Genomic DNA, 16,139 nt, shown 5'->3' on the forward strand with positions numbered 1-16,139 from the left:
GGGAAAAAAAATACAAACCCACACATCCATCTTGAAAGACAAATGTCCATTCTGATGTTTTAGACAGCAGATACTCAACTAAGAAACTGAGCGGCAGATGCAAAAAGGATCATCTTCAGCACACAACACATAGCCTTACTTTAAAGTTACAAAATCCACTCGTTAAATGGAATACAAAAACACTCATTTTAACATGCAACTAAGTTCCAGTGGTTTACAGGCCAACTTTCAGCAGACAGCAAAACACATGAAAAGATGCTTACCATCCCTTAAGAATTTACAGCTGGAAGACAAGACAGAAGTTATGCAGCTGTTAAAGGGTTTTTTGTCATAATTGTAGGTCCCTGTTATTTTAAACAGTTAGCACTGGGAATACAAGAAAAATGTGAAGGCAGCCTAATTATTGTGGTAACTGCTTGAAAGCAAAAGAAAAGTTGAAAAAGCAAAAAGTTACTCTCTGTCTGCAGAGTCTATAGAACATTTTGGACAAAAAAAAAAACGAACAGGTCCACTGGTTCACAAAACCTCAGATTACTGGAACTCATTTGACACTTGGGGTTTTATCCCTTCTGTTACTTAAATACAGAACTAAAAACTGATATCCCACTTATCAGGGCAACAGAAAGGTTAAAAACAGGATCGATACAGAAGAATATTTTTTTTGTGATTGTTTCCTAAGAAATGCCACACTACCTTTTATAATAAATTTAGAACATTCTGTTCAGTACTTTGAATTTCAAGAGCTACGAAAACTTTCAGCTGACTTCATAAGCCTCTCTCAACTGGCACTACACACTGAGGGTGAGACAGTTTAATGGTGACAAACTCACAGTTTGTTTCCCTGTAACCTGCTCAAGACAACGCATTGCTAAGTCTGCTAAAGCAAATGCAAAGTATTAAACACTAATCAGGCCCATTATAAAACACTATACAAATACCAGATACACAAATATGAAGTTTAGCAGAATGTTCAACTACTGCTGACAGTTCTATTTCTAAATACCGTTTACTGCATATGGAAGTATGAAACAATATAAAAACAAAGTCAGATGACAAAATAGTCATTATAGACTATATGACAGACTGTTGTCAAAGGCATATTCCAAAAAGAAGTTACTTGCCATCAGAGGTTTCAATAAGTAACACAGGTTTAAATAAATTTTAAAAGGGGAACATCACAAGAAGGCCTGGGTGCATGACCCTTGTTTAGTAATAGACTTTAATCATGCCTTCAAATATAACTTCATTTTAAATTTCTTATTTATTCCTCAGATGTACTTTACAGTGCATGCTTGCTAAGTGGTCATACCACAAGCACACATGTTCAGTTGTACTGCTGCATAAACAACAGTGTAAACTTGAATGACTAAATAGGGCTGTTTGTGAGAAATCAATCCTGAATTTAAGACCTTGCACTGAAACCTGACTACGGAAAAAAGTTTAGTCAAAAGCCTTCACTGCACTCCCAGATTACTGCTGCCCTCATGATTGCTGTACTCTCTCAGAGGACTAGTTTAAGTGGTTAAGCCTTCTGTTTTTAAACAGAGGAGGCAAACATGCACCAGAACTCACAAAAAAGTTTGTGTTTAATGACCATTTGCTGGTTATTTTCATGACCTCCAAGGTGGGAGAGACCTTTCATATTTAAGATCCTCCAAGACCTTACATGGTTGGTAGAAGCATGGAACAGATGAGCACCTCCCCCGAGTATAAATGTATCCCTATCTAAAACAAAGTCATTGAGGTCATCTGAAAATCTCAAGGTAGGAGATTTTTGGTAGGACTCATGGGAAATGAGTCCTACCAAACAGGATACAGCCTATGCTCCTCTGCCTCCACATCCCATTCCACACGAAGACTCTATTAAAAATGAGAAACAATTGAAACTGAAGTGGTTACTGTCTTTCGTGTTTTAATCAGTCACCTAAGTGTTGTGGACACTAAGAGGTAATTTTAAAACTTTTGGTTCTGGAGGTGAACCAGTGTATGCCAGAGTCACAGCATGACACTGCAGAGCTGAAGATCTGTGTTTCATTGTGGAAAAATACTTTCTGTACAATTCCTTTTGGGAAGGAGAGGGGACAGGACATGCCAGAAAACCACAACAAGTAGCATTTTTGGAGGAAGGCACTTCCTGACCTTAGCTTTCAGATAAATCCCAAACTGAAGGCATCTATAAATAGAAGAAACAGGAAAAGAAATCAAGTAAGATATCAAATGTCACTTGTTTAAAGCAGAACTTTCCTTTCTCCTTAAAAGAAACTGTGACAGAGTTTTCCTAAAGCAATGCACAGAGTGCAAGCAGCCATGTCTTAACAGCCTAGAGACTTCATTATCTCCTGGCTCATTTTACAACCAATTTAGAAATATTCTTTACTAGTGTTCAGAAGTAACATTCAAACTTTTCAACACATTCGGGCAACTTACCGCAGACTCTCAAAACCATTTTGTCACATGAAGTTTAACAAATTATGATATGGTTCTAAAACTTAATAAGCCTGTCTTTTACTATTTTACATGTTCTGCAGAGCTGGCAAGTTTTAGATTATTTCCTTTTGAAACAAAGATTGCTCTGGAAAACCAGGGTAGGCAAAGTTATCTTGAGAATGGCATTTCAGCAGCTATCGAATAGCAGAGGGGACAGGCCAATATTTGGCTGACAAATTGTGATAAGTTTGCTCTAAAAATAGACAGCAACTTATGAGGCACCAAACACCACGAAGCCGTGGCCATGTTGGTTTTGGGGTTTTTTTTTAATATATAAAATGGAAATCTCATGCAGTAAAGCAAGGTGCTTGTGAACTTACTCGTGGTTAACAGAAGTAATACTTCACCTAAAAGCTATTTATGAAGGCCATTAGAGCACCTGTTTCAGACAGACCTCCTTTGTTCAAAAGAAATGTAAGGTAACTCTCATGCTGGAACATGGGCCAATGTCAACAGCAAACCCAACTGGATTTATGTAGGTTGTGTCACGACAAACCTTGTTACTTTCGTCATGGCTAAATGTTCATTTACAATCAAGCCGAGATGGATTGTAAGAAAGTGCCATTATTTTCTCTTCAATTTTAAAGTCACATAAAATATTCATTCACATAAGAACATTAGACCTTAAACAGCAATATTTGCTTATCAAACCTAGTAAAGGTAGAAATCTGACATATGACAATTCTGATGATGACAGACTCGAAGTATTTGTACATTTTGTTTCAGAAGTGAAAAATAACCTGTATAAGATACACTCTATTGCAATTTATAAATAGAGGAGAGTTTCTTTCCCACTGATAAACAAATAAATGTGAAATAAATTATTAGCCAAATCACCCTGCTCTAAGTGCTCACCCAGTAAGAAAAATACCTGAAGTAATGACTAAGGCACAAAATTTAAAAAGCACTCCAATAGGGGTTTAGAAAGGGAGAAACGACAGGACATCAAATCATAAGACAGAGGCTAAACCATAGCACAAGGCTAGAGACAAAAAATGACTACAAGAAGGGAGGACTCATAATTTACCTGGGCATTCAGAAACATGCTTCAAAAAGAAGCATCCTATCCCTAAACTCCATTTTCTTTGTTTTGGCATCTTAGAACCGTTTTGCAAAGCTAACAGAGCTTTTCTACCCCTTTGTGTCATGCATTGCGTCGACCACGTTTTCCAGCAATACCCTGCAGCCTAGAAGTTTTTCAAGGACTAAAATGATACTCCTCTAAAAGTCATCTTAAATTAAACAGTTGAGCAAGACTGTTAAAGAGGATTTAGGACTAGTGGAGACCAGCTATCTATCAATACTCAGTCTGATAAAATACAAGCTAATAGCACTAAAATAAATGGCTGTGTAAAATGCAGCAGAGATGGAACATACTCCTCTCTTCCACCTTAGCAAACACCTACAACAGAGCTAAAACAACTATCACCCTTGCCTTGACACTGTTACCTCAAGCCATTTCTAACAGCTGAGATGGAATTGTGCTGCCATCTGATAGCTGTTCAGTGGCCTACGACCAAGGAGCTGGCATCTTCCAACTAAGTCATCTTGAATTGAAACAAGGCATTGGCGCTAATTAGCAGCTTTCAGCAGCAAGGGAGAAGCTGTGACAAGGACGGAAACTCAATTACCCTCGTTCAGCAGGCGCCTGCTCCTGGTCAGCATGTAGCTGGCGGAGCCACTCGTGTTTCCCTATCTACAGCACATGTGAAACACTTCCGTCTTCAGGTCAGACCACTGCGGGCCGTCCACACAGAGATCTGACCTTTTGTGCTTCGCACAAACTTGTAACAAATCCACTGAAGACCCCCCAGCAAATCTGATCCTATGGTACATGCAGCCACATGTACCATAGGATCAACGGAGAACACAAAACGCAACGCAGACTGAGACCCTCACAACTACTTTCCTGTACCTCAGAGTGAAAACTGCCTCACTGGGAGTGTTTACCATCTGCTCACCAGATCCTTAGCAGTGAATACATTCAAGCTACTTAGTTACTGCACTGATGGAGTCTCGAGGGAGACACCACCTTAGCACCACTCATCATTCACCAGTGCAAAATCTTATTTCTTGTTTCATACTCAGAGCGTCATCTATGAACTACACTCCCATTTATTGTTTTTCTTAATATAATTTCAATTGATGGGCCTCTTACTGCCTTCATTGGTGAAACTGCTGGTTATCAGCCACCCTCAACAGGAAATCACCAAATGTGTCATGATCAACTACATCACTTCAGCTTTCAGCATCTTGTTATGAATTTAGCAACTGGGATAAAAGTCCCACCACATCACAGGCCTTTGCACACATTCTGCTTCAGCAGCATCCAGCACCTGCTTTCTTCTTCCAGCTTTTGACTCTTTTTGGAGACTGTGGTTCCTCCAGAGTTGAAGAAGAATTCCACAGGAGAACTCCTGTTGTGGTTTAGGAACAGTATTCCCCAATTTAGTGTTCTTATGGAAACATTCCAAAGCAGATGGCACTTACTCTCTCCTTTCCTTCCCCTGCAGCAGGATGGGAAGGGGAACTGGAGGCACAAAAGGTAAAGCCCATCAGTTAGGATCGAGAGATAAGGACAACTACATTTTAATTTTGCAGTTGACAGCATATAAAGTTCAAAGCTGTTTCAACATAAAGCACCATCATACATGAACACAATAAAATGCCACAACTTTGAAATACTAACATATCAATTTAAACCAAAGATTTCTTTATTACTATAGCTCTGGTACCTTCAAAAACTGCCTGAGCTACTGCATCCAAGTAGAAATCAGCAATGGGATGCTGTGTTCTGGCAGCGCCTGCCTGTCCTACAACACTGGTGAGGGAATTCACTTTGAACACCCACAGCACCACTAGCAAAGGACAAAAGAAGTCTGTAATACTGCACAGACAAGCCTCTCAGTTCACAATGTATCTAAATATTTACTGCCACGTATGCTGTGTATTCTGACACGTCTTCCGACAAACAGTAAAACTCGGCAGAACCATTCAATGAGGGCTGGTTACTCACATAATGCAATGTGATTGCATGTGATGCAAACTCATTTCTGCAAGGTCGTGCATTTTGAGGAAACGTTCTGTGCGGGCGAGGGAATGGTTTCCTGACAAGATTAAGCACTCACCTCAAAGTCAAAACAAAAACAATTGAGGGTACATATTTTAGGTATATCCCAACAGAGTTCACATACTACATGGAAAAATGTGTACATCTTTTAACTTGCATGACAGTAAAACTGTCACTTCTTTGTTTTGCCCCCAAGAAGAGAGCCCACCAGCATCCAATTTTCAACTGCTATATAACAAACCAATGTAAATACAGACAAGATTCAGTATAACAATACAAAACCAAAAACAAACCCCAGGCCGTGGCATCTCCCCTACCCAAGCAGGTGAATGTAAAGGTAGCATTAAAACCCAGGCTTCTTATCATTGCTATATTCCACTGGGGAAAAAATCTTAGAGCAGGAAACTTCCTACAAAAGTTTCTTTTGATATTAATCCTCTGAACAAACAGAAGTAGAAGATCTCACTCAAGAAGCATCTTGCACACATGCCCCTTAAGTTAAAAAAAAAAAATCTCATTTTAGAAAATTCATCAAGAATAAATAATGCCATAACATTACAGGCAATTTACTTTTTTTATACTTCTAGACAGTGTTTGAAAATGGAGCACCTCTGGGAGAGGTTAAGCTATTTCAGAGGTTCCCACACACAATCATAAGCATTTATTTTCAATCTCTTTCAAGGTCTTCACACCTTCAGCTGCACCAACACAAACATTTGAAGCCACAATCTAAACCAGACTGAGTCACTTAAATTTCAGAAACCAAAACCCTACTACACTATCTCAAAAGTAAGATCATTTTCATCTGTTCAGCTAACAAGACTGTACCACTTATCCTATGTTTATTGTAGTCTCACAAACAGTTGGACAGGCAGGAATGAGGCAGCAGAGAACATCAGCAGGGGAAACAAAGTGAGCAAGCAGCTTTGGTGGGTGCCTGGCATCCAGCCAGCATCAACCCACTATAACTAGCTTTGCTGCTAAAGAAATACGATGTACCACGAAAGATTTAGCCTTTGGTTTCAGCAAGTCAAACCTCAAGCAGACATTGATGGTACAGCCTTGTTTTCCCATCAACTTACATCAAGCTTACAAACCACACTTGTGCAACATTCTTTCTCACCCCTCTAAGGTTTTTTTTGCATAACGGAGCAAAAAGTGTGAATGACTAATGTGAGTGACTTTTCAGACAGAAAAGGCTGTATCAACAGTTTTTTCCCAACTACAGTAAAAGTAAAATAAAGATGTAAGACCAGCATCCCTAACAATACAGAACTGCAAATATAAACTGAAAAACAAAACAAAACACCAAACTACTAAGCAAACAATCCACAAGTAACAGGAACTACCTTCTCTTTTAGAAACCCAAAACTACTAAGTAATAAATGCTATTATTGAACAAAGTTTATTTTAACTGTAAGACATACAAAAAGCAAACAGAAACAAACAGCCCGGTAAAGACAGTCAACAACAGGCATGCTCCACAGATGTGTCTTCCACGAAACTTAATAGCCATTCCCAGGTAATTTACACTGAAACCAGATGCTGTTTCATTGTGTTGTTCATGTTCATCAGAATACACACAAATAAGAGAAAAAAAGGAAGATCATGCTGTCCACAGAAATATTAGTATCAGAATATTCCTTCAATTTTTATCAGTTCTGAAAAGCAAACTCATGCCCTTTTTCACCCCTCTAAAAACATTTAAGTATTTTTTCTTATTTCTTCAGCGTTTTACTCAGGTAATGATATGCATGCTGCACTTTATTGCTGACTAGAATTCCTTAGAACTGCTCTAAATCAAATATTTAATCACTCTTACTCAGGTCAGACAAGACAGAGACACACAAAGAAACACATCTACAGCTCTATGGGCGTAACAGAGATACCCAGAGAGAACAAATAGCTAATTTTAACTGCAAACAAAGCTGTAAGAAAAGCACTGCAGTAGGGCTCCCCTCTCTCCCTTTTCAAGAAAAGTGGACAAGTTCACCAACTTCAGAAAAAGGGAAGCAGAGCACCATTTCCATTTTGAGACTTATTCAAATACACCTCTTCATGCAAAATATACCCAGCAAATTAAATCTGCAACACTGGCTGCAGCAACCAAGGCATGGAGGCTCAGCTGCCCTTCACAAAGCATCTTTGTAGAGCTATCTTTCTGCCAGTGCTCCTTTTGAATTCCCAAACAATACTTCGCAAAAATTAGATCTCCTACTGTGGGAAAGTTCCCAAAACACAAGCCGAAATATATTTTCTCATGAGGATACAAAAAAAACCTCAATGAGGAAGTCAAAATTCTTACAATGACTGTTACATATAGTGTATATATAGTTATTACTGAAACATGCTAACAGATTAAGTAGCACCATTTTGATTTAAGAGAAAAAAAATATTAAAATCAGATCAGTAGTTCAACAGAATGAATAGCTACTGCTAGTAGTTACTACTCAGTAATTTGCATAAGCATAGACTTTTAAAAACTTTTATGCATACAGGCTTTTTAAAACAATGGATATCAAGAAACAATAACTTAGCAAAAAACCCTTAGCTAAGGGATATTGTAATAAGCATAAAATAAATGAATCATCTTTAGAGGTTACACTTAAATTATCTTTTTTTCTTTCTCAGGTACCAAGGGTTCTCCATGAATAAACAGATAACTCACAGGAGACTCCAACCTCTTAATAAAGAAAAACGGGATCTTGGGAAAATGCTTGTGTGTCCTGTACTTCTGCTGACCTACACTTTTACACCCAAGACAAGAGCTATCAGTCCTTTTAGTCTCAGAAGCCCAACAGATGATTCTGCTCGTTACTAGTTTTGGCAGAAGAACAAACCTATTCACAGCAAGTCTTGCTTTACAATAATCCTCCTCCACCAAAACCTCTCCTGCAGCACCACTGGCTACACCCTACGCATCAGTGGGTGGGTGAGGATGGGTGGGAGGGTCCCGGCCCTTTGGCATCACAGAGGGTACAGACACATGCTCTGATGTCTGAACAGCACCTCAGGAAGCAAGTGGACAAAACAAGCTCAGATTGAGTAGAAGGTCCTTGGGCTTTGGGCCCAGCACTGCTCACTTCATTACATTTCCTAGGCAAGAATGCCACGGAAAGGCTCACAATTTTAAGTGCAGGAAAGAGACTGTGTGCACAAAGGCTGACAAAAGCCTGCTCATAGGAACATACTCAGCCCAAACCCAGGGCAAACACTTCTGCAGCCACTGCAGGGCAGAAATCAAAAGCAAACTCTACCGAACAGATAATTAATCAAGTAGGAAATTGCACAGAGCTTATCAGCGTTACAGTTAAACCCTCACTTTCCCAGTTTCAGACCGGTTCAGATATGTGCAGCTAGTCAAGCTGCAATCTCCTGATGCAATGAGAAAGCACACAAGTGTTTAGGATAAGGCTTCAACTCAGCTGTTTCTGTGCTATAGTTGAAGGCTTCCTAATCATACTGAGATCTCTGCAAGAGTTGGCAAAACTTGTATCATTAAAAGATACAGAAATCTACTAATGCAGAAAGTGCTAGCCCTGTGACAGGGGAGAACTACTGTAAAAGAAATTAGAAAGTCAATACTCCTGCCATTCTCAAAGCTCTTGGCCGTGAAGATATGAATGGCTATGGGAAAACACACACACACACACACACGCCCATTAGAAAGACTGGGAAACAAGCACACTCTCCATCACAACAAACAGGATACTAAGCAGCCCATTGCAGTACATACTCTTAGTTTTGAAAATTGACACCACAAGTTCAGTATCAAACATTCCAGGGCTGTTTCAACACACTGAGATTAGAGAGTTCACAAGAAAATCTGAGCTATGCAAGGATTTTCAGCTTTACTTATCAGCCACAAAGATATATTCACGCAAGTAAATTTGTTGGGCATGAAATAATGCTGCACAGTAATACTAGCTTGAGAAAAACATTAAGAGAAAGAAAAAAATGTACAATTCCTTACAAAATATATTCTCTGGTATTATTTCTGTGCTAAACAAATACATTATTTGCTTTGTCAGGTGGTAAAGGTCTCACTTTTTCCCAATAGTTCATTTGGTTTTTATGAAACACAGTGGGAAAAATCCCTTTGATTAAAGGTCTCTAGACACACTAGTGTATTGTAACTTGTTTCATCTGTATCCACCTCCCCTACTTACCACCCAAGAGCCACCACAAGACACCACTTCACCTACAGTTTTTCAGACACATTCAGGGTATGTTAACTATTTTGAATAAGTTTCCAAAACCTATAGCATCTAGAAGTTTGTTGGTTTCTTTTTTTCATTCAGACCAGCTAGCCTTACAGCTGACTTTACAATGGCAATTCTACTTGAAGCCCACTGCTAAGCAAGAAAGAAGCCCACATCAAGAACCAGCAACCACCTTTCCTCATTAAGCTGGGTTACTAACGATGGTCTCAGCGTTAACACAGAACATACAGCCTCACGACCCCACTTCAGAATTAGTCCTGCAGTCAGCAGAAAACCTAAACACCACCATGGGAAGCACAGTTAGGAATCTATTATCGTTAGATGGGCCAAATGGGCTCGCCAGAAAGAAACAGAAAGTCCAGCCATTCCAGAAACAGAATGTAAGGCTGCTCCTGAATAACCACCTAACAAAACCCTGAGAAGCATTATGGAAAGACCACTATACCAGTGCAATACAGCCAAATACCAAGCATCAGCTGTCACAGCCCTTCGTTTCTCAGGGCTACCAAGAACCAGCAGAATAATTTAGCAACAGAACCAGTTCTCAGCATTATACTGCTGTTAGCAGCCTGAAAACAGGGATTCTCCTCCTCAGTAAATGCTCACCTCAGAAAGATGGCAACATTTTAGCATGCTGACAGTGAACAAAATCTGAAAGCAAGACACAAGCTCCAAAATATTTTTATTTAGGAAAGAAATCCCAAACAAGCTCTTTTGAAAAAGATCATTTTAGTCTTCTAGTGATATACAAACACACGATCAGCCCAAATTTAAAGACTAAATATTCTTTTGCAAGACTCACATATAAAACGCTTAGTTTTCTCTGATGCCATTAAACAACACAGCCTTGTATTTATTTTTTAAGAGATCACCGGAGCAAGAAGGAAATGTTCATTTCTGGCTTATCTGAAGATTGCACACAATAATGCTATCACTGGTTACAAGTATAAAAATAACACAACTGGGGAACAAGCTGAAAGTTTATTTGGAAAAAGCATAGGTACATCCTATGATTAAACCATTTTTCCTCTCAAGTGTTCAAGAAGGGAGTATCTGCTTAACAACAGCATCCTGTTTAGATGTCTTCTGGCATGAAATGACACATTAGTATCAAACTAAGGGCTACTGTACAGTTCTCCCCTCCGCCGAGAAGATCTGGTCCCATTCTGTTACAGAGCTGTTACATCTCTGCTCTTCATTACTGCTGTATTGAACTGCCCTCATCTACCACACTGGCAGTTTCCAGAAGAAAACCTTAGGCATCTAGCATATATAAGGCACAGACTGAAAAAATTTCTTCCTGCAGACGTCACCACATGGCATGAAAACGGTGAACAGTATGCAGAGATTCTGAAGCAACTAGCTATTCACATACCATGCCATGCAAATGAGTTGGTAGGATAAAGAAAGATTAGGGCTCGGTCTCTCTTGTTTGAAAACAAAAGCAGCCCTATTTTTTCAGACCGAGCCACACCAGTATAAAACTGCATGCTTTCTAAAATGGCCTGTGATGCCAAAAAGAACTTCTTTTGTAAAGACTTAAAGCTGTAACAGTCCACACAAGAGGACATTAGGAGAGGAAAGAACTAGATTGCTACTACTCACAGCTTAAGGGCATAAAACCATTTGTAATTTATGAACATTTAAAAGTTAGATTCCCCAAAGTAGTTCCATTAACTTCCTAGTTCATGTCTTCAAAGAGAAAACGAATACTTTAATACACCAATTAAAGAGACAAGTTACACAATAGGCATGTTAAAGTACAGGCCACATATATATTCTTTTCTTTTAGTTTTAATTTTCTTTAGCCAAGAGACTCTTGAGCTGTGATTCACAAAAATTCAGGAACACTCTGTAAAGGAGGATATACCAAAGAGATACAAAGTTATGAATTTATGAAAGCAATCGCAGAATACACTTGTTTGCCTCAAAGAAAAAAAAAATCAATCCAGTCCAAAATTACCAAGAGATTTCTGCATGAACAAAAGTTCATGTCAAGTTAAGTTTGCTTTACCCAACAAGGTTTGTCAGACCTACTTCTCAAAGTTGTACATACTGGCTATCATTCTGTCACTCCTGTCCTCTGAGCCTGCAGTGAAGGCATGGTGCCAAACTTGCACCCTGACAGTCCAGGGTGAAAAGTAACGTCAAACAGATATTTACCTCACCGTGATTTGGGAGAAGCTGAGCCCCAAAGAGTTTATTAATGCAAGTAAGAAGAAAATATGCTACTAACATACTTCACTTGCTATTTCCTGTACTGACATGAATATGATAAATATATTTTCTCTTTCCAAACCCCTCTCAACTTTAAATAAGCCTCATGACTTCCCAAAAGCCAAAATTAAGTAGCTATCTTTTGGAGATAGCATAACAAGGACAGGAAAATACAAGTAAAGAGACAATAAGTTACTTTAAGGGAAGAAGGAAAAACAAGGTCTCTGTATCTTTCTATGTATTTTTTTCCTTTTTACGTAATAATGAAAGCTGATGTGCATAAGCATATTTCTTTCAAATTCCAATACTGTCGTAAAATAAAGCCAAACTTTTTGAACAGAGAACCAACAGTAGAAAACCAACACACACAATTCAACATGAGCCATTTACAAAAACACCAACCAAGCCTTCTGCTGTAAGCCCAGTCTCCCCAGCAGCAACAGGAGGGCACTACCAGTTTCAAGTATTTCCAGTGCTAACAACACATTAGATTTCCTGCATATTTGGTCTTATTTGTGGATTATTTTTGGCCAGCGTCAGTTTCATGGATTTAAGGATGGGCTTCTTTTCCTGTGGTGACTGCCACAGCAGGCTGCCAGTGTGCTGATTTGGGAGGTTTTACAGCACTAACATAGCCCTGGTGTTCCCAATTTAGCTCTCTGCTCTGTGCCCTTCACTGGGCTTTATCCCTGCATTTGGGCTGGATTCTTCACTGCGTCACCTCTTATCCTCTGCCTTTTTGTGTTTCCTTATTATCCCTCACAGACAGCAAGGCCAACTGGCAAGGACATGACCAAGTTTAACAGTTCACATGGCACAGATCATGCCACAGGGGAAGCATCATCCCCCAAAACTAGCCTGGTGGCCCCACAGCCTGACCTAGTGGTTTCTGAGTATCTGCCAGCATCTCTCCTCCTGAACATCCCACCATGCTTCAATAACCATGTCCTGAGGCTGGACACTGCTGGTAGGCTCCCCCAGCTGGAATCTAAGCCTCTACCAATTCAAGCGACCTCGCTAGGAGTCTGCAGAAGTGTGTCTTCCCCAGGAGAGAGCACTCAGCCTCCTTCAGCTTTCACAACACACTGAAGGGCTGGGTCCAGCACTGAAGGCAAACAGACATTTGGAAAAGGTCAAACAAGGACAGAGAAACAAGTTTAGCACCACAAAAACATGTTCCAGAAGCAGCTTCCTTTTTTGTTATTTAAAAGAAAAATAGTTGCCAAAAAGGCATGCCACATACGATGCCTATGCAGTCAGTGTGTTTTTCCATGCAAAGTTTTATTTTCTCACACATATTCCATGAGCACGGGGATAAAAATAACATTACCACAATGACGTATCTGTAGTAGGAGGAATGACTTATGGGTGCTGACCGAAAGTCAAGGTTTCCTCTTTGCCCCAATTTGAAATTATCACCAGCCAGTCAGACGCCTGCCAAAACAATCAGTAACAGCATCTTTTCCCCAAAACCCGAACACAGGGACTGCTCAGAGAGCACAAGCCTTTAGAAAATAGGACAGATGGCATTACAACTCCAAGCAAAGTAACTCCTTGTATCATTAGCTATTGAACCGCGGCTTGATGTGGGGATCAGTGTAAAGCTTATTAGTCTTTAGACAGTTGGCAGCAACAGCCACTGCAGCAACCGTTCGGGAGCAGAAGGAACTCATTCAGTTTAGTTGTTTTTCAGGTCATGTTAAGTCAAAATGTTTCTGTACGCACTCCAGTCCCCAGCTTAACCTTTCTCAGCCTCTCTCAGCGCAACTACGCTTACAAGCAGCTTCAAGCCACACACTCCTCTGACAAAGAGGGCTCCAGGAGCCCGGCGCAGGTATCTAAAAAATTCCTGCCTGGTGCCATTGAGTAAGGATTTCACCCTACTTTGGAGAGCAAGGACTTGCCAAGAATACCACTGACCTCAGCCCCTACATTATGAAACAGCGCTGCCAGCTCCAGCCAGCTATGTAAAAGTAGGGGTTGAATTCAAATCATGAGCCACCCGTACTCCGGGGCAATAACAAAATACAGACACTCGCACACAGAGGGAGAAAAAAAAAAAAAAAGAAACACACAACCGAAAAAATATACTCTAAGTTCATTTTCTTTTTACCGGAAGCAACCTTCAAAACAAACCCAGCTGGCGTTTCTCCCTCTCCTTCCCCCAAAATTAGACAGTAGGAGGAAAGTTGCCGCGTTAATGCGCGCCTTCGCTTCCCGGGAGCTGCCGGCCGGGAATTCAGCGCCGGGGAGCCCGGCGGGGGCTGGGAGCGGGGACAGCCCTGGCCGCGCTACCCTGGCCGGGGCGGGCGGCCCCTCGCCGTGTGCCGGGCTCGGCGGGGAAGGGGCGCTTACCTGGGGGCTGCGCTCCGCCGGGTTCTTCATCACCGCCTGACGGAAGCTGTTATCCACGTAGGACGCCATCGCGCCCCTGCCGCCTCCCGCCGCCGCCCGGGAGGCGCTGGGGAGGGCGGCCGCGGCCTGGCGCTGCGCGGCCGGAGCGCTGGGCGAGGAGCGGGAGGCGGCGGCGCGCAGGCAGCGCGGGCTCAGCAGCGCCGCCGCCCGGAGCTGCAGGCGGCGGCCGAGCCCCGCCGGGGGCGGCGGCGGCGACAAGGGCTCGGCGCTCGCTCTCGAGCCGGCTCTACGCCTCCCGCCGGCCCGCTCCGCCGCATCCCCCCGGGCACCGTCGTCGTCGCCTCCTCCCTCCTCTTCCTCCTCCTCCCATCCGGGCTGATGGGGGCTCCGCGCCCGCCTCGGCGGCGGGGAAGTTGCCGGCTCGGGGAGGCGGAGCGGCGGGGGGCGGGCCGAGGCGGGCCGGGGAGCGAAGGGCGGGCGGGTCGCAGGGGGTCGCGGCCGCGGGGTCTGCTCCGGCTGGCGTGGCTCAGCGTCCTCCCCCTGGGAACGCGTCCTTGCCGGGTTTAGCCTCACAACAAGAAGTGTGAGCGGCTGCCGCCATGGTCCCGAGGGGCGCTCATCATCGCGGCCTCGGCGGTGCACCCTGTGCGTGGACACTGGCGATGGGCACGCTGGACGCCAAAAAATATAATAAATAAATAAATAAATACTTGATCTGCTCGATCTAGTGACTTCGGGGAGGCCACCTGTTGTCGCGCTTCTCCAAAGTAATCCGTATCAGCCGGCTGTCCCCTCGGTCATTGCTGTGTGGGGTAAAAACGAGGAAAGGAAGGGTGTGAAATCGGTAATTTATCACTGTTCTGGGGTTATCTAGCGGCGGACTCTTCTCACGTGAGCTTAAGTTTTTAAAGAATAAAGGGTCTCGCAACATGGCTGATTTTCTTTGTTTACCACGACACCGAGCACGTCTCAGCAGCAGCCTGAGAAACGCGAATCGTGGAAGTATTATTAACATGCCATTAGCGGCGGGGTAATACTATTAATGTATTTGCTTTCACAAGTGATGTGTGCCCTTCGCTGATACGGATCACGCAGTGTAAATAATGTCAACACTAATAAATCTGTTTAATTCCCAGTCACTGGCAGTCACATTTCAATTCCAAGTAAGGTAGTGTCATCTTTATTTGATTTTTTTTTATTTGTGAAAATTCCTAGGGATTCCCATCTTTTCCTTACAAAACATACACTGCTAGTCTCGGGAGAAAAAATGTTACACTTTTTGACATAAGTGGCTCTCAAAAATGCTGTGTCTTCAGACAGTAATCTAGTAAACCTGCTGAATTTCTAGATATGGCTCATTAACAAAGATAGCTCTTTGAGCTAATCCCACTCTTATGTGTCAGCAAAATATTTTTGCAGTAATACCAATTATTCGGGCAGATCTTGGGAAAATACTAGGGAGTGTTCCACATTCTCTACGTCTTGCTTATTGGTGCTTATTAGAAGTCCTTATGGGGGATTTTTTTTTAAATTTTTTTGTAACAGATTGGAAATGTCATGTCCTTTGCCCTAAAAAAATAACAGTTTAAATATGCCTCATGTTCATCATCCAGAGATTATAATAATTCCTTGAAATTAATCAAGCCTGCAGCTATAGAAAAGTGCCAGCTTTTCTGAAGCTCAGTCCGGAGTGCTGGAATTTCCTTTTTTTTCGGGGGGCATATGTATAGGAGGAGTGCCACAGGAATGTGAGGAATGCTCTCTTGGGCTTCACTCTTCAATCACTT

At 41.8% G+C, this 16,139-nt stretch overlaps 1 protein-coding gene across 7 annotated transcripts in view; it reads right to left on the minus strand.

Moving 5' to 3' along the window:
• Positions 1-14,791, minus strand: part of RAPGEF2 (Rap guanine nucleotide exchange factor 2) — a 194,276-nt gene extending 179,485 nt beyond the window's left edge. For 3 of the 7 annotated variants that reach the window (XM_063421779.1, XM_063421778.1, XM_063421780.1), the window contains exon 1: positions 14,353-14,790. In XM_063421779.1, the coding sequence (XP_063277849.1) occupies positions 14,353-14,421 (69 nt within the window). In that variant the 5' untranslated portion in view covers positions 14,422-14,790. Of the gene's footprint in view, positions 1-14,352 lie in introns of all 7 variants that reach the window. The other 4 variants (XM_063421781.1, XM_063421777.1, XM_063421776.1 and 1 more) reach the window with 2 other exon arrangements.
• Positions 14,792-16,139: the final 1,348 nt, after the last annotated feature.

Source organism: Prinia subflava, chromosome Z, assembly GCF_021018805.1.
Source record: "Prinia subflava isolate CZ2003 ecotype Zambia chromosome Z, Cam_Psub_1.2, whole genome shotgun sequence".
NCBI classification, from domain to species: Eukaryota; Metazoa; Chordata; class Aves; order Passeriformes; family Cisticolidae; genus Prinia; species Prinia subflava.